Source organism: Simochromis diagramma, unplaced genomic scaffold (assembly GCF_900408965.1).
Source record: "Simochromis diagramma unplaced genomic scaffold, fSimDia1.1 OVJJ01000453.1, whole genome shotgun sequence".
Classification (NCBI taxonomy): Eukaryota; Metazoa; Chordata; class Actinopteri; order Cichliformes; family Cichlidae; genus Simochromis; species Simochromis diagramma.
This window is the reverse complement of record NW_024387471.1, coordinates 255001-282500: the sequence shown is the minus strand read 5'-3', so window position 1 is coordinate 282500 and position 27500 is coordinate 255001. Positions and strand designations below refer to the sequence as shown.

At 43.1% G+C, this 27500-nt stretch overlaps 1 protein-coding gene across 7 annotated transcripts in view; it reads left to right on the top strand.

The window, feature by feature from the left end:
* Positions 1–27500, top strand: part of LOC120723548 (pleckstrin homology domain-containing family A member 5-like) — a 162282-nt gene that overhangs the window by 71374 nt on the left and 63408 nt on the right. For 5 of the 7 annotated variants that reach the window (XM_040015044.1, XM_040015042.1, XM_040015041.1 and 2 more), the window contains exons 4-8: positions 1157–1240; positions 6091–6144; positions 15746–15920; positions 22090–22194; positions 24232–24304. In XM_040015044.1, the coding sequence (XP_039870978.1) occupies positions 1157–1240; positions 6091–6144; positions 15746–15920; positions 22090–22194; positions 24232–24304 (491 nt within the window). The remainder of the gene's footprint in view (positions 1–1156; positions 1241–6090; positions 6145–15745; positions 15921–22089; positions 22195–24231; positions 24305–27500) is intronic. The other 2 variants (XM_040015043.1, XM_040015046.1) reach the window with 1 other exon arrangement.

The following is a 27500-nucleotide window of genomic DNA, read 5'->3' as shown; positions in this document are numbered from 1 at the left end:
GTAGTATTACCACGACGCTCTCCAGCTGCTGCTCCTGCACTGTCGACTGTAGTGCCCACAGTCCAAAGAGGCAGGTTCTAACCATGTTAGTAAGATGTCCTCTGTATATGAACTATTTCAAATGACCTGTCAGTTACACACACTGTGCTCATGCTCACTTATCTTCTGTGGTGCTGACCAGACCTGTCAGCTAAGTGATGAAGCTCCACAGCAGGACTCCACGCTGGTAGCTGGCAGTGACACCAAGCTGCAGCAAACATCAACTCTCTGCAAGTAAACTAAGAGTGTTTTAGATTCTTCACTAACTGAAGGGTCTTACAAAGAACAAAGTTCACTTTAACCTGATGGTGCTTCCAGCAGAAATGAATCTTAAATCAGAATCAGAATACTTTACTGGTCTCCAGGGGAAATGCTACAAAATGTGAGTTTAAGCACTTAAATAAATGGTTCAAATAACTTTGCCATGAAGACACTTTTAATGTCTTAACATCACTCAGAAATTACAACTAAGACGTTAAAGTAACTTATCTTAAATAACTGGTTGTTGCAAGGTCACCATAACTGCAGCAGTGACAGGATGATAATTATCATCTCATTTTGTATTTTCTGATACAGCTCTGATCACTGGTTGTTGTTTACTAGTCATGACAATTTGCATTTGATCAAAGAAGGTAGCATTGTGCAAATGTCCTGTTTATAATGTTGGACACCTGCAGTCAGCTGAGACTGAAGAAGTCACCTGATGATGATGATGGTGGAACCGTTCTCCCACTGAGAACGTCCAGATGAACCGAACCAACCTTTGGGATCTACGTACCTGCATGACGGAGCATGCATCGAGACATCATGCTGATGTTTAGCACCACACACTGTTCCAGATGTGTAAATAAATGTGGTGCTGTTGTTCTGCATGTCAGTGTCTGCAGAGAACTGTTTTCCTTTTCTCCTGATGCATCAATAAAACGATGGCTGATAAGTTTGATTTGTGACTGCATGTCTTTAAGTCACATTAGATTTAAAGCCTCTCCTTGCTGTGATGGGTAGGTCAGGGTACCCGTGGACAGGTCACCACTCTGTCTGAAGGTTTAGATCGAAATCATTTTCTATGAATTCACTCACACTTTGTTTTCCTGTCTTTCCTTTTCTCTCTCTGCAGCCACAATGAGCGAAAGGTGACCTGTAAGCACCCGGTGTCTGGGTTCCCCTCACAAGACAACTGCATCTTTGTGGTTAATGAACAGTAAGTTTCTCTGCACTGTCACACGTACACGCAGCATTAAATGCGACTGATTTCTGTGCTGATTTCAAAGGTCAAAGGAAACTGTTAGGAACGGGTGCAGCTGTTATAGATGTGCAGATGTGACCGACTGTGAATGCACGGTGTGACCTTTGTAGGAATAAAAATGGTTTTGAAAATATAAAGACTTGACTCAGCTCGGTGTTTAAGGCTTTCAGGCTGCCGGGGTTCCAAGCGAAAACGTGACGTCAGCAGGCTGCACGCCACCAACTGCCCAGTCAGTGGTGTCATAAGAGCGATTCCATCACAAAAATCAAAACCGCCGCTGTTGAAACCCGAGACATGGCTGCACAAAAACGAAAACTGCGTTCCCCGTGTCTGACCAAACGCCATAGACCAAGCAGCAGGTTTACGACTGCCTCCACGTCATCGATGTGTTTGTGTCGCAGACTTTAACATGCACGTTGAGGTGGGACTCAGCTGTGAAGGAAACAACCAAACTGGACTCGAGCAGGTGAAAAAGTGGCTTTATTGACTGAAGTGAGGGACACAACACAACAGGGCGGCTTCTCCACTCAGACAATGAAAGCACTAGTTATGGATGCATACTTTGTTAAAGTGATAGTTTACAACTGCAGTCTGTCTTTGTTTCTTCCTGTTAAAAGGTAGTTTCTCCTTCCTGCTGTCACCAAAGTGCTAATACAGGAGCAAACACATGAACAGTTGACCCAGGCGTCCTGTGTATGTGAGGTTCAAGGCAGACAGACTGGCACCGGCTGCTGTAGATGACTGTGATGGACTGTTCTGTGCAGGATTCTCACACTTCTCACACTTCTCAAATGCATGAATCACTGATTTCTCTCCAGTTTCCAGCCCTCCGTGTTTACAAGGTTTGACTGTTGCACGTCACTTAGATCCACATGTCTGATTTCCTTTGCTGTTGCCTGTGTGTGTGCAATTGTTTGTTTTTGCCAGCTTTGCTTCAGAATCATAAAATAGCAACATAGACAGTCGTAATAAAGAAGTGACTTTCTCCTCTCCAAGGAACAAAACTAGAGATTAACAATAAAAAAAATCGGGATAACTGAGCTGAAATTAAATTTAAGGATGGAGCTTTTTTCTCTGTTCTTGTGCAGCTGACACACACACACACACACACACACACACACACACACACACACACACACACACACACACACACACACACACGTTACTTCTAAGTTCACTTTGGCAGGATCTCTCTCGCTCCTTTTCTCACTCTCTTCTTCTTCCTTCCCAATTATCTCCTGAGTCAAGGTAGCAGTTAAGGAGTACTGAAGAGATCCTGTGTGTGTGTGTGTGTGTGTGTGTGTGTGTGTGAGTGATGTAAAATTATGTTAATTAGGTGCACAGAATGTGTATTTTTAAACCTGCTGAAAACAGCGGAGGTGAGAAAGTAAGAGGGAACGAAAGGTGTTAAACTGCTAATGAGACTTTCACCTTGTTCCGCACTGATGATGATGATGATGATGATGATGATGATGAAAGTGAAATATTCCTCCTTTTAAGTTCAGTCCAAGTAAGTTTGCTGATGTGACCTGTACAGTTATGACTCCTGGCTTTTGTGGATCTAATGTTCCTTTGGTGCACTTTGCCAACACTCTGTGCTGCCACAGCCATAAAAGGCTGGATGCTTAGTTTGGCTCTCGGGTCGAGATGAGCTCCTTGACAACAGCAAAGTTCATCATGAATAATTCTAATCAAATATAATCAAGCATAAATCAGTCAGTGTGATGAATGAGAAAATGTAACCTCTGTAATGGAAGTTTTTTGGAAGTGCAGTTGTGCAAAGTGACCAGACACAACAGCGCAACAGAAAAGTGCAACTTCTTAATCAACCAAAGACCCAGACAGACTTTTAATTCATTTGAAAGCCTGATGCTCAGCCTCGTCCACCCCAGCTGTGAAACTCAGAAACCAGTCTTGTTATCATCTATGGTCCACCTGGGCCTTACAGAGTTTCTCTCTGATTTCTCAGACTTTTTATCTGATTCTCAGCTCATATAAAATAATTATTGTGGGTGATTTTAACATCCATGTAGATGCTAAAAATGACAGCCCCAACATGGCATTTAATCTGTTATTAGACTCAATTCTCTCAAAATGTAAAAGAACCCACCCACCACTTTAATCACACTCTAGATCTTGTTTTTAACATATGGCATAGAAACTGAACATTTAACAGTGTTTCCTGAAAACCCTCTCCTGTCTGATCATTTCCTGATAACATTTACATTTACAATAATTGATTACACAGCGGTGGAGAGTAGACTTTATCACAGTAGATGTCTTTCTGAAAGCGCTGTAACTAAGTTTAAGAATATAATCCACCCACTGTTATCATCTTCAATGCCCTGTACCAACATAGAGCAGAGCAGCTATCTGAACGCTACCCCAACAGAGGTCGATTATCTTGTTAATAATTTCACCTCCTCACTACGTACGACTCTGGATACTGTAGCTCCTGTGAAAACTAAGGTCTCTAATCAGAAGTACCTGACTCCGTGGTATAATTCTCAAACACGTAGCCTAAAGCAGATGACTCATAAGCTGGAGAGGAAATGGCGTGTCACAAATTTAGAGGATCATCATTTAGCCTGGAGAAATAGTTTGCTGCTTTATAAGAAAGCCCTCCGCAAAGCCAGAACATCTTACTATTCATCACTGATTGAAGAAAATAAGAACAACCCCAGGTTTCTCTTCAGCACTGTAGCCAGGCTGACAAACACTTTGTTTCTTTAATATTTCCAAATGATTTCCTGGTTTCAGTTTGGTGTTCAGTGTCTTCTCTTTTTAATCTCCCTCCTTAAAAACTGTTTGCAAGCACATGTCCCCATCATGACTCCTCTTTCCATCAGCAGAGCCCAGGACCACAATACAGGAAGTCTAGGCCAGCTCGCTCTTTAAAAACTCTGATCTCTGATCCTGTGAGTATCACCCAGAAGGCAATGCAGAGTTCAGATGGAGCCTACATGAGTGAGGGAGTCTCCCACTTCTGTTCCCACTTCACCTTTGCAGGCCCAGCCTCTATAAGCCACATTCATGACAGCCCTCTAGATTGGTGCACTTGTTGTACCAGGGTTAATTTTAGGGGCCTCAGGGGCTCTGTTAAATTTAAAGGGTTGAACTATAAGAGCTCTAAAATGGGTTAATACTCAAATGATAATAACAGTCACAAAATAACTAATTAACCTACTCTAACGCTGACTTTGATCTCATCTCGGGGAGGAGAGAGGTTGGAGTAGAGACTGAGCATGCCCTGGCCACCGTCGCCTTCATCTCTGTGTCCCGTGCTGAGGAAAATTATCTAACAAGAAGGCAGGATTCCTTGAAAATTCGATCCTTCGGGAATACAGCAGGACTATAAATCTGCTCACAGTTGGGAAAAGCTGCAAGAAGCTGGAAACGTGTAGATCCGTTCCAAACGATTCTCATGTTTCCTAATTTTTCTGATCTCGTAATCTAGGGCGTGTTGGGTGCCCCGAGCGTAATATATTGACGATTTGTCATCTAGCATGAAATGTTACGCTTTGGGAGTGAGAACGTGTTGACCAATAATGTGCTTAGGCTCCACCCGCCTCTTCTCTCACTGTCTAGACATCCAATAACGTTCCTTAGGTAAAGTCATGTGATGTGCAGCCACACCCTGACATTCTTTTCCCCACATACTTGATTTTAAAGCGGAGTTTAAACTTTTGCCATCCCTATGAAAGGTCAAAGTTGAATCACATCTCCAGACACAAAATCGAGACATCTATGATGTTAGAGGAGCATGAGCTCAGACTCGGTGCCATGCCCCCCAGCTCGTCCCGCGTTGCTGCAGGGGGTCTTAGCATAGTCCCAGGGTGGTGGCATTTCCCTGACCTTGTCCTCCATCCCTGGTCTTCAATGCTGCTGCATGTCCGCTCCATCTCCTTGGAAACAGGAATCCGTGGCCCAGTAATACACATGATCTATCCGTCTCCTGCATGCTGTGGTTTCAGGTGCAGTCAGGGTACCTGCAGCAGTTAAAGTCCAGATCACCCTGGCATTCAACCACAACTCAGAGAAAGCAGCTCCTGGGTCTGTCATCCCTCCAACAAAAGATGCTCCAAAGTGATATATGTAGCAGTCAGGGCAGCTGGTAGCGAGAGGCTTCATACCACACGGTGTACAGCGCGCCTCCAAGGGAAGCATGGTCATCAGGGTCGATCTGGTCTGAGTCCCGTTCTCTCTTTCTGTCTCCCCTTTTTTAATTCTCTGTTACGAAGGTCACTTCCTCTGCCCCGCCTCCATCTGTGCCCCTTATCAGAGAGGCTGCTCCTCCCTTTTTTTTCATTACTGATGCTAATCTATGGCAACATAATCATTCTCATTCGGATGTACCACACACCTCTGCAGCTCTTGCTTTTATCGGTGCTTCGAGTTTTCGCCCGTCCTGTCACGTTCAGCTCACATCTTTCTCTGATGTTTTGCTAATAGTTTCACATTTTCATCATCCTAACGAGTTTAGATGAGTTTTTAAGCTCTGACCCTGTTTGACACATTTGTCTTTTTAGTTCCTCTGTCTGTCCGCAACTATTCACTTGTTTCATTGTACAAACGATATAAAAGGCATGATGAGAATCTGAAAGAATCAGGGTGTGTGGGGCTAACAGGAGGCTCTGAATGATTGTGGGACTGATCAAAGTCAAATCTGATGTTCTGGAGAACAAACATCTTGTATTTGTTGGTTTATTTGACTATAACTATTAAATATTGCATAATTGGGTTTCATTGTTGAGTTACCGCTTTGATTTAATGTGATTCTGTCTCCCTTCCTGTTCTGTTTGTAGTGTGAATTGTGGAAAGTTTGTCCACCCTGAGAAACCTGTAGAGGCTGTCACCAGGTAATGAGCCCTCATGTCAGTGGACGAGCTGCTTTGGCTTCAGCTTCTCTTTCAGCCTTGTTGCTTTAAAACCTTTTGCTGCTACTTCAGAGCACATGTTAAACGCTCAATAACAGCTTAGGCTATGCTCAGCACGTTCCTGTTGTACAGTGAACTATGCGTGTAAATCACCAGCAAATCATTTTATTTCACAGGAGCAAAATTCAGTAGTTAATGTATCATTTTTTGTTGTAATAAACTGAATTTGAATTTTATGAATTGTAGCTTTCTTTACTTTGATGCTAGCTTATATTTGTTAGTGTTAACATTAACGCTAAGACTAGCTGACTGACTACACCAGAGGACAGCCAAGCTTTAGGAACTAAATACATCCTAAGCTCTTAACATGATGGATTCTTTGTTAGTGAAGCACGATTGTTTGGGATAACCTTCTTCATGGGTTATATAAGGTTATATTTAAGGTTATATATAAGGCCTAACCAAGATGGCGCCGCGGATGGTCGCCCTGGTGCTTCAGTGCGTTACTTTTGTTTTGTTTTTGTGCATTTCTTCTGTGTCTGGGCACTCCTCTGGATATTCGTACACCAGAGAAGAGCTCCTTAACTACAGGACTACAACGCCTGTGGATTTATTTCCAATATTTGTCGCATCTGCGGCAGATTTACTGCTGACCCTGACCAGGAAAGCGAGACGCCGAAAGAGAGGGAAGCGAGCCGGCGCACTCGTGCGTTTGAGGAGACGCGGACTGCGAACCGCTCTTCCTGGGATCTTCCTTTCTAATGTACGATCACTCAGGAATAAGACAGACGAACTGGCCCTGATGAGAAGCATGAACAGAGACTTTGCCTCCTCCTGTGTGTTATGTTTTACGGAGACGTGGCTCTGTGAGGACATCCCGGACAGCGCGCTCAAGCTGGAGGGCTTTCATCTGCTGCGCGCGGACCGGCAGGCCTCTCTCTCTGGTAAGACCAAAGGTGGAGGTGTCTGCTTCTACATTAATAGTGGCTGGTGCACAGATGTAACAGTGATTGCTCAGCACTGCTCTTCCTCTCTGGAATACCTTTTCATTCACTGCAAACCGTTTTATTCTCCGCGGGAGTTTGCTTCATTCATCCTGGCCGCTGTTTACATCCCGCCAGACGCAGATGCGCAGGCAGCTCAGTGCGCACTCGCGGAGCAGATACTGCACATGGAGCGGACATTCCCGGACTCTCTCATCATTGCTCTTGGGGACTTTAACAAAGCCAATCTGAGCCATGAGCTTCCCAAATACAAGCAGTATATTAAATGCCCGACCAGAGAGGAGAGGACATTAGACCACTGTTACAGCACGATCAGCGGGGCCTATCGTGCGATGCCGCGTGCTTCACTCGGACTCTCTGATCACGTCATGATCCACCTAATCCCCGCGTACAGACAGAGGCTGAAGCTCTCCAAACCTGTCGTGAGGACTAAAAAACTGTGGAGCAACGAGGCTGTGGAGGAGCTTCGCACGTGTTTGGAGTCTACAGACTGGGACACAATGAAGGCTGCTTCTAACAGCTTGGACGAGTTTACGGACACTGTCACCTCCTATATCCACTTCTGTGAGGACAGCATTGTGCCATCACGCACCAGGGTGAGTTATAACAATGACAAACCCTGGTTTACTCCTAAACTCAAAAAGCTGTGGCTGGAAAAGAGTAAGGCGTTCAGAAGCGGAGACAGGGACTGCTACAGAGAGGCCAAGTACAGGTTCACTAAAGAAGTGGACATTGCTAAACATCAGCACTCTGAGAAGATGCAGCAGCAGATCTCAGAGAATGACTCGGCCTCTGTGTGGAAAGGTTTTAGGAATATCACCAACTACAAGCCTAAAACCCCCCACTCCACTGACGACTTGCTCTTGGCCAACACCCTCAACGACTTCTACTGCCGTTTTGACGAGCCATCAGGCAGCCTTCACACCTCCAACGGCCCCAACAATAGAGACACTTTGGACACTCATTCCCCCACCTCCCCCCCCTCCATAGAGCCATCACCACCTTCAATCACTTCACCTGCAACACCCCCCTCCTCACCCCACACAAAAGAGGATTTCACACCACCTCCTCCCACCACAACTCTTCATATTCATGAAGCAGATGTGAGGAAGCAGTTTAAGAATCTGAATGCTCGAAAAGCTCCCGGCCCAGACGGTGTGTCTCCTGCCACCCTCAGACACTGTGCAAACGAGCTGGCCCCAGTGTTCTCTGGCATTTTCAACTCCTCACTGCAGGCATGTCATGTGCCTGCCTGCTTCAAGTCCTCCACCATAATCCCTGTCCCCAAGAAACCTAGGATCACTGGACTAAATGACTACAGACCCGTGGCTCTGACATCTGTGGTCATGAAGTCATTTGAGCGCCTAGTTCTCTCCCATCTCAAGACCCTCACGGCCCCCCTCCTGGACCCCCTGCAGTTTGCATATAGAGCCAACAGGTCTGTAGATGACGCCATCAACATGGCCCTACACTTCATCCTGCAGCATCTGGACTCCCCAGGAACCTACGCCAGGATCCTGTTTGTGGACTTCAGCTCTGCCTTCAACACCATCCTTCCAGACCATCTCCAAGGCAAGCTTTCCCAGATGAATGTGCCTGATCCCATCTGCCGGTGGATCACTGACTTCCTGACGGACAGGAAGCAGCATGTGAGGCTGGGAAAGAATGTCTCTGACTCCCGGACCATCAGCACCGGCTCCCCTCAGGGCTGTGTTCTTTCTCCTCTGCTCTTCTCCCTGTACACCAACTGCTGCACCTCCACCCACCAGTCTGTCAAGCTAATCAAGTTTGCAGATGACACCACCGTTATCGGACTCATCTCGGACGGGGATGAGTCTGCCTACAGGAGGGAGGTTGAACGTCTGGTGTCCTGGTGCAGCCACAACAACCTGGTGCTGAATGCCCAGAAGACAGTGGAGATTATTGTGGACTTCAGGAAGCACACAGCTCCACTCCCCCCCATCATCCTGACTGACACCCCCATCACCTCTGTGGACTCGTTCCGCTTCCTGGGTACCACCATCACCCAGGACCTGAAGTGGGAGCCCACCATCACTTCCGTCATTAAAAAAGCCCAGCAGAGGATGTACTTCCTGAGGCAGCTGAAGAAATTCAACCTGCCAACACGGACGATGATGCAGTTCTACACTGCAATCATCGAGTCCATCCTCACCTCCTCCATCACTGTGTGGTACGCTGGAGCCACTATCAGGGACAAACAGAGACTGCAGCGTGTTGTGCGCTCTGCTGAGAAGGTGATTGGCTGCAGACTCCCATCTCTGCAGGACCTGTACACCTCCAGGACACTGCGGCGTGCAGCTCAGATCTCAGCTGACCCTTCTCACCCTGGACACAGTCTGTTTGACCTGCTCCCCTCAGGCAGGAGGCTCCGGTCCATTCGCACCAGAACCTCTCGCCATAAGAACAGTTTCTTCCCCTCTGCTGTCGGACACATGAACAATAACCATATGACTGTTCCCACCACTAACACATGACCCTACGCTGTGTTCACTGCATCATTCCATGTTTGGCACTGATCACCACCTGCACTCATGTATATATCATGTATATATCTATCCACTTAGCACTTTTAATTCTTATTCTTATTTTTATATTTTTATGACAGTATGTTGCACTGAAGCACCGCAGCAATTTCCTAATGTTGTAAACCTCCTCAACATCTGGCAATAAACCCTTTCTGATTCTGATTCTGATTCTGATATAAGCATTAACACATTTATAAGTATCTCATTTCATAATCTGTATACATTTAAATACACTGTTCATCATTTACTTTGACTTTTTAAATGATAAACAGGTCCTAATAACTTTTACTTGATGGAATACTTTTAGAAATTGTTAAAAATTACATAAAAATATAAAATATATATAAAAAAAGATTTTGATATAATATATAGATAATATTTATATTATATAAATACATTTAAAAATTATAATGACAGACTAACAATTTTGTCATTAAACATGTTATATGTGGGCTTATAATCAAGACTAAAGCATTTATATTCATGTTTGTAAATGATGTACTATGGAGGACTAACACTGACTAATGCCTTACTAATGCTTAATACTGTGTAGTTATTATAAGTCACTTTCATCTGTGTACAGTGTGCACATCCTTCAAAGTGTGCCACAGTCTGCCTTCTGTGCTGGATAATTGGCTGTAGTTCTGACCAACTGTCAGACATTCGTACCTTCGTCCTAACAAAGAAACAGCATAAAGTTTTGGATTTACAAGGAAAAAAGATTTAAAAAAGACACAAAAGATAAGGATTTGTCAAACGTGTGCCCATAAGAGCCTTTAAAAAATTCTTCATACAAACAAATTGCCGGGCAAAATGGAGCAGGACAGGTCGCGTTGAAACCAGAGTCAGCAGGTTGTCAAAGCAGCCAATGAGAAAGCACCAAGCTCTGCGACCTTGTTAATCTTCCCAATAACACAGCAGTTAATCGTTCTCCTTTGGTCTTTAAATTTAGGGCAATCTAACTGGTTAAAGTCAACTATGCTGACACAAAAAGTAATGTCTTTACATTTATGTTGACTGGCTCTTTGCACTGCTCTCAGAAAGAGTAACCCACACCGATGCATGTCCATCACCTGGCTTTGTTTTTCTCCCCAGCTTCTTTAAATCCTCTGAGAAATCGTTTTCTCCTGTTTCTGCCTCATGCAGATATTAACCTTGTGCTAACACACGATTCATATTTGTTATGATTTGTGTCTCCTACAGCTGAGAAAGTTAAAGTTGAAATAATGCTGTATAATATTTAATACATTGTAAAACTCTTACTTGCTTTCAGTGATTGTGTGGATTGTGAGTCTGTGGAAATGCACACGCTCTTGTTGCTGAAGTTGAGGAAACTCAGTTTGTGATATAGTGAACCTGTTACCTGCCTGTTATACGTGGTGCAGTTTTCTACTGAAATAGTGCATTTAGTACATTATGTCTGTTTTTTGTTTGTTTGGTAACTACCATGTTATAAAAGGATAGAAGAGCTTCAGATTAAGGAGCTTCATCCTCCTGAAAATTCTTGCAAATTCATCCTGTGTTGGCTCGTCCACGTATCACGTCTTTGCCTAAACCTCTGAGTGCTAGTCAAGTTTGGAGTATTATAACCTGCCCCCAGATGAGCTTCTTGTGAGCTTCCACCAAGCAGTTTAATATTATACTCAAGCAGTAATGTCACAGCCCTGCCTTTGGTACAAAAAGAGTTCTTGACTATCTGTGTAAATTTGGTCGAGCAGGTTGTCTTCAGCTGTGCACAGATGGGTTGATTGTATGTGTCGACTGCTGAGACACCTCGTAGTTGGAAGCCTGGGAAACGTTTTAATGGTTTCATAATGACTTTGCTTGGCTGACACATGCACCCTGTAGGGTTTCATTACTGTTGCTTCTGTTTTAAGTTCTGTTCTGGTTTGAACTGTTGCCTTGATCATATCAATTCAATTCCATCATTATGAGAAGAGGCCATAACAGACTTAATTGCATTGTTTTTTCTTTTTCCAACACAAATGCATTAGTAATTGATTCCAGATACCTAATTTGCTGGGTCTTTTTATTAAAAGTTAAGCCATTGCTTATAAATCTCAACATATCAACAAAGTATTGCAGTGGCATGCTTCGAGCACAGGCCGTGATCCCTCACTGAGCTGATGAACACTATTTGGGCACATTGAGACTTTTTCTGGTACTCATTTCAGCAACAGTTTATAGATGAGAAAGCACATTCTAATGATAATTACAATAATTTGCTATACATCATAATATTATGCTGTGTAAAAGAAATTTATAATGTATGTAAATGTAAATATAGTATTTGCCAAAAAGCAAGCAAAATGTTTTCACTGGTTCTCCTTAAATTATCTTTTAGGCAAATCAAAACACTGATATGATTTTGAAACATCACAACAGTCTAGTGATAAGTTATTCAGCTGTGTCGCAGTGCAAAAAATAACTCCTGATGCTGATTATGAGCCACAAACCAAAGTAGCTATCATGTGTGGATAATTATCTGACTCAAACCAGCTCAAGCTGGGCTAACTTTGAACACTCATCATACAGCTGACTGCAGGTTTACATACATTTTCGTAATGACTGAAATGGCAGCACTGATTAACAATGGGCTGTGAGGTCACTTTTATGATCAGTAATTTGCAAACTGTCATGACGACCACTGTCATAAATGACCATGAGTACCATTCACAGTTGGGGAATGGCTGAAGTCACAGTCTAAGAAGGCTAACCTGCCACGTTTCATATCCTCCCTGGTGAATTTGATGTGTCGGTCCACCGAGTTAATGAAATGTGGTACGTCCTGAGATTTGATTTTCACCCAGGTGTCATCCACATTCCTGAACCAATGGCTTGGTGGTGTTCCAGGGTGTTTAGCAAAGCCCTCTTTTCCACTTCTTCCATTTACAAATTGGCCACGAAACTGAAACTGAAACTGGGGAGCCCATGGCACACCCATGTTTCTGCCTGTAGGACTGACCCTTGTATGTGAAGTAGGTGGAATGAGTCACAGTTCAAACACACTTGGTTGATGCTGAGAGCGGTCCTGTTGCTGAGGTTGGGGTCATCCTGTAATCTGTTGTGTTCTGGATGTGGTGTTCAGAGCTGCCTACCAGCGGGTTGAGGATTGAAGCCAGAAACTTGGAGATGTTACAGGTGACAGAGTTGATCATGCAGACGATCGGTCTCAAAGGTGCACCCTGTTTATGTATTTTCGGTAAACCATACAGCCTTGGTGTAGACTCTCCTGGGTACAGCCTGTGGTATGAGGTCCGGTCAACAGCCTTGTCCTGTTCTAACTGCTTCAGACAGTCTATCACCCACTTCCTGTAACCACTTCCTGTAACCAGGAAGGGGCTCAGAAGTATTCTCGTGATAGTATTTCTGGTTAAAACTGTGCACCTGCCCTCGTCTGCTGGAAGGAGGATGATGTTGTTGTCATTACTCCAAGCTGATGTTGGATGCTGGGGGCTTTGCATTGCTGAGACAGGCTGAAACTTCCGTCTGTAGCTGCTCTGCTTCCACATCTGCAATGTTGTTGTTTCGAATTGCTGTTTCTGTGGCTGTGATCGGTTACACTTGCGGGATTTGTCTCGGCGTCACTGCAAAGCTCAACCCTTTTGCAGGGATGTTTTTCTCTGCTTGAGTGAGTACACAACATTTTCACCCACATGTCCACATCCTCACCATCTTACAGTGCTCTGAATTCAGTCATTTCCAAAATCTCTGAGAATGGGACTCATGGCCATTAATCAACAGTCATGACAATTTGCATATTAATGATCATAAACTGAGCTCCCAGCCCAGTGTTCCTTCAGTGCTGCTGGTTTCAGTCATTGTGCAAATGTCCTGTTTATAAGGTTGGAAACCTGCAGTCAGCTGAGACTGAAGACGTCACCTGATGATGAGGAAACGTTTCTCCCCTTCCTTACCTGGATGATTGAGCATGCATCAAGACAAAAGTACAGTACTTGCCTTGTAAATGATACAGACTGTAACTGATGAGCAGTATTTCCATTAAGAATAGATAGATAAGGAGGTGATATAAACAGTTAAAAAGATGAGTTAGACTTGTATGAGACAGTAAATGTTGCTTTCAGGAGAGATAAAGATGGCAAAGGATGTGTTGTGTGTTGAGGGATAGAGCCTAAACCCCTAAAGTTATGTCTTCAGAGACTTAAGCATTATTTAAGGGTCTGGCAGTGTTCCAGCACTACTCACTGAGCAGGACCCAGTAGAAACTGTGTGGTGTGTGGCAACAGTAGAAATCCACAGAACACAGATCTGCAAGAATACCAAGAAGACAGTGTGAGACTGGAATCACGGAGACTTCCTTTGTTCTTATGTGTGAAAACAGAGTTTAGTTGATGTGCTTTGCTTAGAGCGATCGTGGCTCAAGAGTTGGGTGTTCGTCTTGTAATTAGAAGGTTGCTGGTTCGAGCCCCGGCTCGGACAGTCTCGGTCGTTGTGTCCTTGGACAAGACACTTCACCTACCGCTTACTGGTGTTGGCCAGAGGGGCTGATGGCGCGATACGGCAGCCTGGCTTCTGTCAGTCTGCCCCAGGGCAGCTGTGGCTACACCTGTAGCTGCCTCCACCAGTGTGTGAATGCGAGAGTGAATGAATAGTGGAATTGTAAAGCGCTTTGAGGGTCTCGAAAAGCGCTATATAAATGCAATCCATTATTATAATTATTATGCTCTGTTGACCTTGGCACTCGGAGACCTTGAGCTTTCTTTTCCTCTCAGTAACTCTCTCCACCGTTCTGCAGCAAAAAACTTTGAGCTGGTTCAATTTGACAGGCTAAGTTGGCCGTTTAAATTGGGTGGAGGCAAATAACAGAGGTGAGTTGAACACACCCACGCACACACTCCAGTCTTCTTTATCTCTGCTTCCATCACCCTCGTTTTCCCTCTCCTCTTGTGTTCGTTCAAGCCACTCGTCCTCTCCTTCATTCTCCTCTGTTTAATTGTGCCAACAAAGTAAGCGTGTTATTAAGAGAGTGAAGATGGGATCTGCTCGGTGAAATGTGCTGTTAGTTGATTGGCTGGCTTCAACCTGTGGAGACTGATTGTTTCTGACGGGCAACGTTTGTGTCATCTTAAGTTCTCATCAACTTGAAAAGACCACTTGCACCTAAGAATCTATTAAACTAACAACAATTAACTAACTAACAATTCCTTCTAGTATTCTAAGTACTTCACACTTCATTTGAATAAAACTTAACTGTCTGTAATCGGCAGTAAACGTGATTTCTAGCTGGGAAAGGTCATCAACCATTCTTATGTGGCTTAGATTTTTATAGTGTTGGGGATAAGGAGTTGTGTCATTGTGAATCACTGATTTCTATATTTGTCTGTCCTTTTTCACTACTATCCTCTGTTGCATGTCACTTAACTCTACATTTCTTATTCCTTTCCCTTTGCCTCCTCTCTCTGTGTGTCTGCTGTTTTGTGTAGTTTGTTTTCGGCAGCTATGCTTCACAAGCACAAAAATACCTTTGAATGTTTTGTCTCCTTCTCCTCTACCTGCCAAAAACTAGCTATGTATCAGAAATGGGACATCGACAGTTGTGATAAAGAAGATACTTTCTCCACTCCAAGGAACAAAACTAGAGATTAACAATAAAAAGTCAGGATAACTGGGCTGAAATGAAATTTAGGAATGGAGCAAACTTGTTAAAATAGCTGCTTCTGCAATAACTTGGCCTACTTTAAGTAGGTTTGCATGTCTAAAATCTGGCTTAATACCTCTTCTGGAACCTCTCCTGTACCCAGATGTGGTAGGAGACCTTGTCAGCAGATACTTTGTAACCAGGCCGGCATGCTGGTAGAGCATAGTTCAAAGGCTCAGTACCTGCAACAGTGGTCACAGGGGTTTCATAGCGCCTTGAGACGACTGTTGTCATTTGGCGCTGTACAAATAAAATTGAATTGAAAATATAGTAAGTGTAGGTAGGGGTCACGACACTCCCTCTATTGTACATTCTTCTAAAGTGAAATGTCTGAATCCCTCGTCTGTGTCTCTCTGTGTTTCGCCTTGTGGCAGATCGGCTCCCAAGTCTTCGTCGGAACAGGGAAGCAGCAGTGACAAGAAGGAGCGTCCTATGAGTACCATGAGTGAAGCGTCAAACTACACAGGTGGCTCCGATTACAGCACCTTCACTGGCAGCCCAGCCACCACAGTCACTACTGCCATTACCACTTCCACCTCATCTACACGGGTTAGTCTTTACCTAAACCTCATAACAAGAGTGAGCCACACTGACTCTCATCAGCAGAGGCACAAATGCTCTTTGTGCTATAAATTCAATCAGTTATTTCAGTGGAGGTCACCTGTGCTGTCGATGAAGAAAAGAAAATAGGCAGAAACTTTTAGCTGTAACTCGTCTTTTTTCTGCTTTTTTGATGCAATAAGTGACTTTATCTCCACTCTGAGTCATTTTCTGTATTCTGTAATGAGTTAGAGTAACAGAAAGAATAATGTGTGAAAGTCTAAATAAAAATGCCTCATTCCTTTGATTTTAACGACATTTTAATTCATAAACACAAAGAAGAAGACGACAAGTGGTGCACTGGGACACATTGTGTCCACCATGTTGAAACCACGATGTAGAGAAGTTAGACTACAAAAGGCACGTCTTACATGTTCCAACCCTAAGCCATCAGGCATATGTCTTTGTAAGTGTATTTAAATTACTCACACAATTTACCTCGAATTGCACAAACCCTAATATCGAAAAAATGTCTTATTTTGCAGTTGTGATAGTTTCTATTAGGAGTGTTTATTTTTAGGAGATGTTATCAGAACAAGTACATAACTGACACTTTGAGTCCTTAAACTCCTGGGGGAGCAGGCAGCTGACAGTATTACCAGAAGTAATAAATTCACTGTTCAAACTGCCAATAGCAGCCTCCACTGGTTGACCAGGCTAAGGGAGCCAAAGGACCGGCTTGCCCAAAACCACCAAAAACGGATGCCCTCTCCAGGAGATCCTGTTGTCCTTCATGTTCCTATATGGTTGCAGATCCCAACTTCTGCAGCCTAGAAGTGGAAGTGGACCATCCCATCATAACCCCTCCATTTGAGTTCGATTTTATTTGAACGGCAAGTAGAGGGAGGTATGTAGAATGGGGGCAGAGGGCTCTGACAGTACCCATGGCTGACTAATGCCAGGACTGACGTGTTCCCCGTAGGGGATGGTGGTAAATAGAAAATGGACTGGTTCTTATATAACACTTCTACTCTGAGCATTCAAAGCACAACTTACACAAGTTGCCTCATTGTTACACATTTGCACAAACACTTCTTTATGTTCTTTGTATTTAGAATAGAATAGAATAGAATAGAATTCAACTTTATTGTCATTGCACATGCACAGGTACAGGGCAACGAAATGCAGTTTGCATCCATCCAGAAGTGCTTTAGTGATATAGATATATTACAATATATATTAGCAATAATATAGATATGTGAGTATAATACAGAAATGGGTCTATTATGGTATGTTATAATGTACACGGTATGAAGTATGTTGTGAATATTCTATAACTATAAGTATGTACAGGCTGTAGTGAGTACAAGCTATGTATAGGCTATGAACAGGATATAAATATGAAAAACTATACAGAATATGAAATAAATAACTTTACAGAATCTGAGATATACAGCTATACAGAAATGGGAACTATGCAAGTTGTAAACAGTTGTAGGATTAAAGATTATCGAATGTACAGAATGATTATTTACACAGAGCTATACAGTAGTGCAGTTAAGATAAGTGAGGGTGTAGATAGTTTCTACAGAGGCTATATAAAGTGCTAGTGGTTGTGAGTGGTGGTTCAGTCCATGTTATTATTGTGTGTTTGAGGGTACAGTTGTCCATTGTGGGTGTGTGTATGTTCAGTCCATGAGTTTAACGTGGGTCAGATGTCAGGAGGCAGAGTTCAGGAGTCTGACAGCTGTGGGGAAGAAGCTGTTCCGGTACCTGGTGGTCTTAGTCCGGAGGCTCCTGTAGCGCCTCCAGAGGGCAGGAGGGTGAAGAGTCCATGTGATGGGTGACTGGGGTCTTTGATGATTTTCCCAGCCCTTTTCAGACACCGCTTCCTGTAGATGTCTTTTATGGCAGGAAGTGGTGCTCCGGCGATGCGCTGGGCAGTTTTCACGACCCTCTGCAACGCCTTAGTGCAGTCTATCTGACATTCACACACATTCAGCAACTTGTGGTTAATTTCTTGCCCAAGGATGTTTCGCATGCAGACTGGAGGAGACGGGGATCGATTGGTAGGTTGGCTAATAGGTCTACCTCCTGAGCTACAGCCATGTTGGCAGTAGCAATGATGCCTTGACTAACCCAAGTATCCACCGGGTGACTGAGTCACTCATCAATAGTCTGTTCAGTGCCTGGACCCAGAACAGCTAATGGTTACTGATGCAGACATAATCTCAGTGTGGGGATGGATCAAGAAAGGGGTAGGTCGGCCACCCCCAGCTGATCTAGTAGCTTGTAGCCCCACCACCAAAGCTTACTGGTTGTACTGGAAAAGACTGTATCTAAAAGAGCAAGATGTTTGATGGCCAAGTTGGGGGTCACTTCACCAGCTTCATCTCGTGTTCCTTCTTCCTGATGTTGCTGTCATTGGGAACCCCTACATCGATCACTACGGCCGTCTTCTTCTGCTTCTCTACCACCACTATGTCCGGTTGGTCAGCCACCATCATTTTGTCCGTCTATATCTGGAAGTCCCACAGGATCTTAGCTCGGTCGTTCTCCACCACCCTTGGGGGCGTCTCCCATTTTGACCTCGGGACTTCCAGGTTATACTCGGCACAGATGTTCCTGTACACTATGCCGGCCACTTGATTATGGCGTTCCATGTATGCCTTGCCTGCTAGCATCTTGCACCCTGCTGTTATGTGCTGGATTGTCTCATCTTTACACAGCCTGCACCTGGGGTCTTGCCTGGTGTGATAGACCCCAGCCTCTATGGATCTGTGCTCAGAGCTTGTTCTTGTGCTGCCATGATTAGTGCCTCTGTGCTGTCTTTCAGTCCAGCTTTGTTCACCCACTGGTAGGATTTCTGGATATCAGCCCCCTCCTCTATCTGCCGGTGGTACAAACCGTGCAGGGGCCTGTCCTTCCACGATGGTTCCTCGTCTTTCTTGGGTTTCTGCTGCCTGAGGTATTCACTGAGCATTTAGTTCTTGCCATCTTCTTGATGTACTCGTGGATGACCTTATTTGACCTTATCGTGCATTTTGCACCGAGTTGTTGTTTTATGTAGCTACATAGGCTGCTGTTTTTGTGTGAGAGCCTCATTTACAACCAGACTCTTGTTAAGTTAAATCAGGGGTGTCAAACTCATTTTACATCAGCCCACTTTGACCTTAAGTGGGCCGCTCCACTTAAGGTCAAAGTGGGAAAGGAGGTGAAACTCTCCTTTCTGTCAAAAGGTACATATTTAACTGATTTTCTACATGATGAAGAAGCAGCTGCTGTGACAAAGAAACAATCTGTCTGCATGACTCTTTGGACTTAAACTGTAAGAAAAATTACAGAAAAGGCTCTGATAGACCAGACTGTCCACTTTTATTTTTGTTTTTTCAATTTTGTCATAAAAGAAAAAAGAAATTTCTATAGTAGAAATTGAAAACCAGAAACTTTTTGTCACGGTGATGGAACGAACTCAAACACAGACACAATTCTTAAAGACAAAACGTCTAATTATTTACAAAGGGAACACACGAGTGCTATACATATATATCTGTAGTGAGTTGGGTGGGGGTCCAGGGCTCCAGGGAGAAGAGGGAAGGGAAACGCACCACCATTTTTCCTCCAAATTCAAATTCAAATTCAAATTTTATTTGTCACGTACACAGTCATACACAGTACGATATGTAGTGAAATGCTTGGACAACTGCTCGTGACCTAAAGAAAACAAAAAAGGAAAAGGCTATGAATAAGATAGGAAATAAATATGAAAAATTAAAAAGGGTAAATTTAACTAGGAAGGAATAAAATATAAATTAAGGTTAAAAATGAAATAACTGTACAACACAAATTAGAATGAAGGGTAAATTTAACTGGGAGAATAAGATAAAATATATAAATTAAAGTTGAAAATAAAATAACTGTACAACAAAATACACAATATAGAACTATATAAGAATGTATGAAGAAATATAAATAAATATATACACAATAACAGCAGCGTGATTTAAGTAATGAAGTGAAAACAATGTCCAGAATGTCCAGTGTGTGTGTAAGAACTATATGTGTAAGAACTCCACTCACACTCGCTCGTCTTCGGCCACTAACGATGCCACACACAGGAATAGTGATGGCCCGCTTGAAGCTGAAGCTCCGGTGCTTCAGAAGCACTGTGTCGAAGCTTGATTCGTTTGGCCAGGGTCACGTGATCAGTGACGTCCGAAGCTTCATTTAGAGCCTAACTGCTTCAGTGTCTGATTCAATGGTTTATAAGGAAGTGAATCATTCGCGGGATTTGTGGAGTGTTTCATGGTGACAGATAGCGAACCACTGATTCGGAGGTTCTGTTGTGTGGGAGGATTTTGAGTTGATTTTGGTCAGTCGGGTTGGTTTTCCAGCTTTGTGTTCTGGCCGTTTGCTTTTGTTTTGTGCGTTTATTTTATCTGACAACGGGAAAAAGGTAAAATGTCAAAAATCTGCTTCCATAATATAAATATCATTAAATAACTGTAGAAAAACTCCCACTTGACTCTTTACATGTAATGTTGTAAAAATATATATTTTATTGTTTAATTAATCTGAAAATGTTAGTCTGCAAAATGTGCAGCAATGTAATCTGTCTATTCTCTTTAGCTGATAGTTGGTGGGGCCCGGATAGACTGTATAACTGCATCTCTACCAGTTTCTCTGCACTCCAGCCTCCTCTGTTCCATGTGAAGGGATTTTCCTTAATGCAGGAGAAATTATCTCCACGAAAAGGAACAGGTTCGGCCATCGCACAGTGGAACAAATTCTCTTCTTAAATACAAATGAAAAAGGGTTACCTTAAATGCATCATGTTTTTAATTTGCAAGTTCATAAGCATTTTCCTTTTCCATTTCACAATCAATTCTACCCCCAGGTCAAAAATATGTCTGGGAAAATGTCCCTAATATAATATTATTTATAAATATACCCGTCTAGCGATTAATTGCACAAGTGCATGGAGGCGGGACCTCACAGCAGAAGCATACTCCATAATGTGTTGTACATTATTATATGTAATGTGGTGTTTTTCAATTATTGTATTTACCAACATCAAGACGTCACAAGCAAAGAAAGACCACACCATGGTGCATGTTTGAACAAGGAGAGTTTACTGGTCAAAACTATTTATTAAACAAGTAAAACACATTTTTTTTAACCACCAAAAAGTACACGTTCAAAGCAACACAACAGCGGCCCAATATCAGACAGGACACCGCTCTGTTAGTGTTCAGTCATAATGAAGCAGTTGGTTTTATTTTGTGGATTCAAGCTGCGCTTCATATTTTTGGCCACCAGATGTCACCAGAGAGGACTGTGTTGAAAAGCTTCGAGTAATGAACCGTTTTTCAATACAAGCTTCAGAAAGCTTCGTTTGGCCATCACTACACAGGAATGTCACTAGGGGTCCGCAAACAGGTCCGGGGGATCTATATACAGAGACGATGGGTAGTTTAAGCCAGCGATTTCACCTTAAATAGCAGCAGCAGGTGGTGGCAATCAGCCCAGGTGAGTGGGCCAAAGGTGAGAGCCCAGTAACAAGCTCCGCCCAGGCAGGCAGGAGACAGTGGGGAGGAGAGAGAGAGAGAAAAACACAAATCAAACCTGTAGCCAGTGTGGGCCAGTCAGAGAGACATGGGAGCGTGACACTTTTCTGTCATTTAATTGTTTATTCCTGATCACTCTGTTGTGTGAACGGCCATAAAAGAGGATTTTATCAGTAGGAAAAGCTGTAAAACTTCTGGAAATACAGTCAAAAGCCCAAAATGTCTGTTTGTGCTTGTTTGTGGTGAGCTGCTGTTAAAACAAGGTAAGAATTACAAACTGCTTCCAGCGCACGTTCAGGCCTGTGAGACTCAGTGAGACACTGAGCCATGACATCTCTGCCATTCAAACACACTTTGTATGTAGTTCATTTTATAGTAATATTTAATACTGAACTGTAAATTTAGTCTTTTTCAAGAAGGCGATTTTCACTGTAACCAGCTCATAATTTTATAAATTCTGTGTACAGGTCTGCGGGGTTAATTTTTTTGGTGAATTGTTATTAAAACACTGTGTGCATTTAAATGTATCTAATGTTTTCTCTATGCAGCTGTTGTTACATGTTAGGCATCCAAATTCTCTACATTCATCATCTATCAACGTCTTTAAACAGCCTTCTAGGTCTTCCAGAAAAGTCCACAACTTTGGCAAGAGGTCCAACTCAATCAAGAGAAACCCCAATGCCCCAGTGGTGAGGAGCAGCTGGCTTTACAAACAGGTAATGAGGAAGGCTTATCGGACGTCGTTGAATGTGTGGAATTCTGGAACTGGATCTGGTGTCCAGACTGCCACCATATAGATGACTTTGTGTTGTCTCGGAGTGATTTCCAGTCAAAATGTTGCATGATTGTGTTGACTATTTCAGCAGTCAGTGGACCAGCTTAGTTTACCTAATGTAATAAAAATGTAATCATGTATGGGTCTGTACGTATTAAGGAGAATCGTTGCTGTGACCATTACTAAAACCAACTAGCTGGTCTACACCATGGCAGCAGTGATGACTGAGATCCTTGGCTACAGTTCAATTCAACTTTATTTATACAGCGCCAAATCACAACAGTTGCCCGAGGTGCTTAAACACGAGCAGCCACAAGGAGCAGTACCGTCCATGGTGAAGGAGAGTAGAGGCTAAGATCAAGGCAGCACAGAGTAGTTAGCTAACTGTCGCAACTGCTGAAAGGCGTGATGAAGAAAGGGCTGCCTAAGAAGTATCAACAGCTGTCTGTAACTGTGGCCTAATAAAGTGCCAAACAAAGACTCACAGCCTTAGCTGGCTGCTTGAAGATACTGGAGACAGAAGCCAGGAGAATAAAGTGGATGTTCTCCATTGAACCATCCAAGATTATGCTTAGTGGCACGGGGAAGTATATGAGAACAGCCCCACCAAGGATGGAGATAGGGCATACTGAAATAACATATGATGCCTCTATTGATTCAGTGATCCACACCACCAGGATATACAGCAATGACATCGGAATATCGTTCAGACCGGAGAAGTGTATTTGGATGGTTGCAAAGAGAGCAAAGGTAGTCAGAAATGAGGTGATTGTACTACCAGAAGGCAACACTGACAACAACTAGAAGTACTTAGGAATTCTACAGGCAAATGGGAATCACAAAGAGGCCACTAGGAAAGCTGCAACCATTAAAACCTGGCAGTCGGCACCTACGCCCTGCCTGTGTTCAGGTAACCTGCTGGGATAATAAGCTGGCCAAAGGAGGCTGACCACAGATTCCAAATATCCTTTCACAAAGTGACGCTGAAAAACTAGTTCATGCATTTGTTACTTCCAGGCTGGACGACTGTAATCCATTATTATCCTAAAAACTCCCTGAAAAGCCTTCAGCTAATCCAAAATGCTGCAGCAAGAGTCCTGACAGGGACTAGAAAGAGAGCAGATTTCTCCTGTATTGGCTTCCCTTCATTGGCTCCCTGTTAAATCCAGAATGATCAGGCCCCGCCCCTCCCTGAGCCTGGTTCTGCCGGAGGTTGTTTCCCGTTATAAAGGAGTTTTACCTTCTTACTGTTGCCTAAGGACTTGTTCATTGGGGGTCATTTGGTTGTCCCAGCTTTCTCTCTGTTATTGTGGGGACTTTACCTCATAAAATAAAGCAGCTTGAGGAAACTGTTGTGATTTGGCACTGTGTAAATAAAATGAATTGAATTTTTTAGCTCTGCTGCAGCAAACACTACAGTGACTATGGACAGTTAGTAAATGGGAGTACGGTATTCCTGCTATGTGTCTTCGCCTCACTGCTACACACCACCCTGAATCAGCTTGTGTTTATCACTTTCTTTAAGTGTTGTGCCCCACGGAGCTCTGTAGTGGGTCAGTGTTTGCCTGGTTAGGGGACCTCTCACCATAGCAGTGAAGACTGAATAAAGCTTGATGACCCTCGTCAAGTTTTAGTCAACTCCACCCAGCAAACCCTTTCACTGCAGAGCTGATATCAGTGTGGCCAACGCATTATATTGCTGAAAGTACCAAAGACTTGAAAACTTGTCATTGATGCAGTAATTAGGTGCCAGGGGAGCGTCGGCATCACGAACAGAGCACAGGTCTTTGCTTCAGGCACCCACTGAGGCAAATCTGTCACTGCTTTATGAAGAGATAACAAAGAGGAGGTGATGGAGGCTGTTTAACAGGAAAGGCTGGAGAAGAGCCAGTTCAGACTTGAAGAGGAAGCAAGAGATGAGAACGTGTGTTTGAAAATAATAACGTTCTCTATAATTGTTATATTTTGTCTCACTCAGGACAGTACAGGCATGAAGCTGTGGAAGAAGAGGTGGTTCGTCCTGTCTGACATGTGCCTCTTCTACTACCGTGGTGAGGACACACAAACACACATGCATCTCTTCATGTTGGCACTTTAAGAAAAGTTCGAGGCTTGTCAACCGTGTGTACCTTCACACCTGTTTACAAATATCAAGATGTGGAAGATATGCACTGTTTACATACGAGGCCTTTATTTCTGAGTAGTATATTTGCCTAATGTCGTAATAAATATACAGCAAAGGTTTTGCACACTTGATTGTTATCCGTCACACGGCATCATAATGGTTTTCATTCCGTCTCTGTGATGGAATACTGTCCTCTCAATATTGATTACAAGCTTGAGTACACCTTTATTTAGCTCTACTTTCATTTCAAAGAATCAGTCTGTGGTGGTAAAAACGTTGTCATGGCCAGCAACTTCAACACGCTGACATAATCAATCAATCAATCAATCAATCATCCATCCATCTTCATCCGCTTTATCCGAGGCCGGGTCGCGGGGGCAGCAGCCTAAGCAGAGAGGCCCAGACCTCCCTCTCCCCAGCCACCTCCTCCAGCTTATCCGGGGGAACACCAAGGCGTTCCCAGGCCAGCCGAGAGATATAATCTCTCCAGCGTGTCCTGGGTCTGCCCCGGGGCCTCCTCCCGGTGGGACATGCCCGGAACACCTCACCCAGGAGGCGCCCAGGAGGCATCCTTGTCAGATGCCCGAACCACCTCAGCTGGCTCCTTTCGATGTGGAGCAGCAGCTGCTCTACTCTGAGCCCCTCCCGGATGGCCGAACTTCTCAATCAATCAATCTTTATTTATAAAGCACTTTTCATACAAAAATGTAGCACAAAGTGCTTTACATGGTTATAACGAAATACATCAACAGTTTTGTTGTACTGTTTTTATTACTTAGAGGTCACGTGTGGTTCAACATCACAAATTTAGAACTGCGTTCATAAAAGCTCCTCTTTCCTCCTTAATGCTTTCTGCACCTTCAGAGGGATTTTTCCATCTCCATAAACTGATGAATCAGCTTCTTCCAGGGTGCGATCGGCAGCTTACACGACAACCCGAGGGGAGAGCTGCATGTTGATTGGCTTTGCTAGCCAGAGAAGAGACATGCACAGCTTTCAGATAATAACGTTTTCTTTTTCCGTTTGCCTCCTTCTGGCTCTGTCGCTTTATTCTAAGGAGCTGCTTCAGGTTGAGATCTTGGAAATGTGGTAAATTATTCTTTCTGTAAGGGCAAAGATGTTAATCATCCCTCCGACTGCAGAGCTCATCGAGATAAAATAAATTAGTGTATTTACATTTATACTGCCAATTTTGGTATTATCAGAGCGAGGCAGAGACGTCATTTAAAGACTTAAATCATAGTTTTCAGAGGTGCAATTTGATAAGCAGATCTCAGTTTATTCCCAGTGATTAGACATTAACTATTTATAAAGCTCATGTTTTAAGGTAACAGTAAGTTGCCTGTCATGTCAGTTATACCACGTCAGTTATTCTCTGTCAGTCTGCAAATCCATCACCACAAAAAAGCACTAATATAATCCAACAATGAAGTTTTCTTTAATTTCTTTAGAAACATAATGAAATCACTGAGCAGGTGATCTTACAAAGTCGTCCTTTTGGATCTGAGCTCGGCCTTCGACACCATCTCTCACACCCTAGCCTGGTTCCAGTTATGTCTCCTTGACCGCTCCCAGTTTATTCAACTGAAATCATCCCGCTCTCGTCTTTTCCCGGTCACCTCTGGTGTACCCCAAGGCTCAGTCTTAGGCCTTCTTCTCCTCATAATATACATCCTCTTGGTACCATTCTCCACACATTTGATTCCTCCCACCTTCTTCCCTTACAGAATGTCTATCTGAACTAAAATCCTGGTTCAGCTCTAATTTTCTCAAGCTTAATGAGGATAAAACTGAAATCCTCCCTATTGGCACCAAATCCAACCTTTTGAAGGCGAACCATTTCTCTCTCTCTCTCTATCGATAACTGCACAGTTTTCCCTTCTCCTCAGGTTAAGAGCCTTGGTCATCCTAGACAGTTCACTATCCTTTAAATCTCACATCAATAATCTCACCTGCTCTGCCTACTTCCATCTACGCAACATTAACAGATTACATCCTTCTCTTTCCACCCAGCCTACGTCCATCCTTGTCCACAGTCTCGTTATCTCCCGCCTTGACTATTGTAATTCTCTCTTGCATGGTCTCCCCCCAGAATACCTCCATAAGCTTCAACTGGTTCAAAACTCAGCTGCCTGCATTACTCACTGTTTGTTAATCTTGTGCTTTTGTTTCTATTGTTCTTCATTTTGTCTTCGTTCTATTACATGTTTTATTCTATTATTAAGTGTCATTGGTTGTCTTGAAAGGCATTTTTAAATAAAATGTATTATTATTATTATTATTAATATTATTATTATTAAAGTCATCTGTCGAATGAACATCATTTTATCATGCCACCAAATTTCCATTTAAAAACACAAGTATACTTTATCTTGATTAAGATGAACATGACATGGATCCGTGAATTAAATTTCATTCAGCTTTAATTAACTTGGAGTCCAAATTTAGTAAATCTGCCAGATTTAATAGATCCAACCAAAAATTGACACATCCAAAGCATCGTTGTTGTTGTTATAACTACTACAACCCATTTCTTTTTTATACTAAACTTTCTTCAGCTGTTTGTGTCCCACAAACCACAGAATGAATTAAAACTTACTATTTAGAAATAACTGTTACTTGTAACATATTTAACATAAAGAGTTTTTAAGTCCCATTTTGAAACATCGAGAACAAGTTTTTATTCATCAGTCATTAGCCAATCATAGCCCATAATCGTCTGAAACATAATATGAACAAGATTAAATTTTTATTAAATATGACGATTGACTGAGATCATAAACTCAACAGCAAAGTGTTTACAGAGGTCACATATCGCCTCCTCACTGCTTTCTTATCTGATAACGTTGAGATGTCGGCTCTTTAAGCCAGCTGGAGCCATTCAGCATCAGGGACGAGCCAGAGCAGCCGCAGCGCCTCGGCTAAAGCAAACAGTAATGCGCGTTGGAGGCTCTGTGGTTTTGTGCCGCAGTGCATGTACTGTGCTGCCTTTAGATCGCGTGAAACATGATACTGCACAGAGGTGACAGAATCACAGCTGCAACCATCACAGCTGTTATTGTTCATGAGGTGTCATTCAATTTCATTTGGAGAATTTTGTAATATATATGGCAAAATCAGAC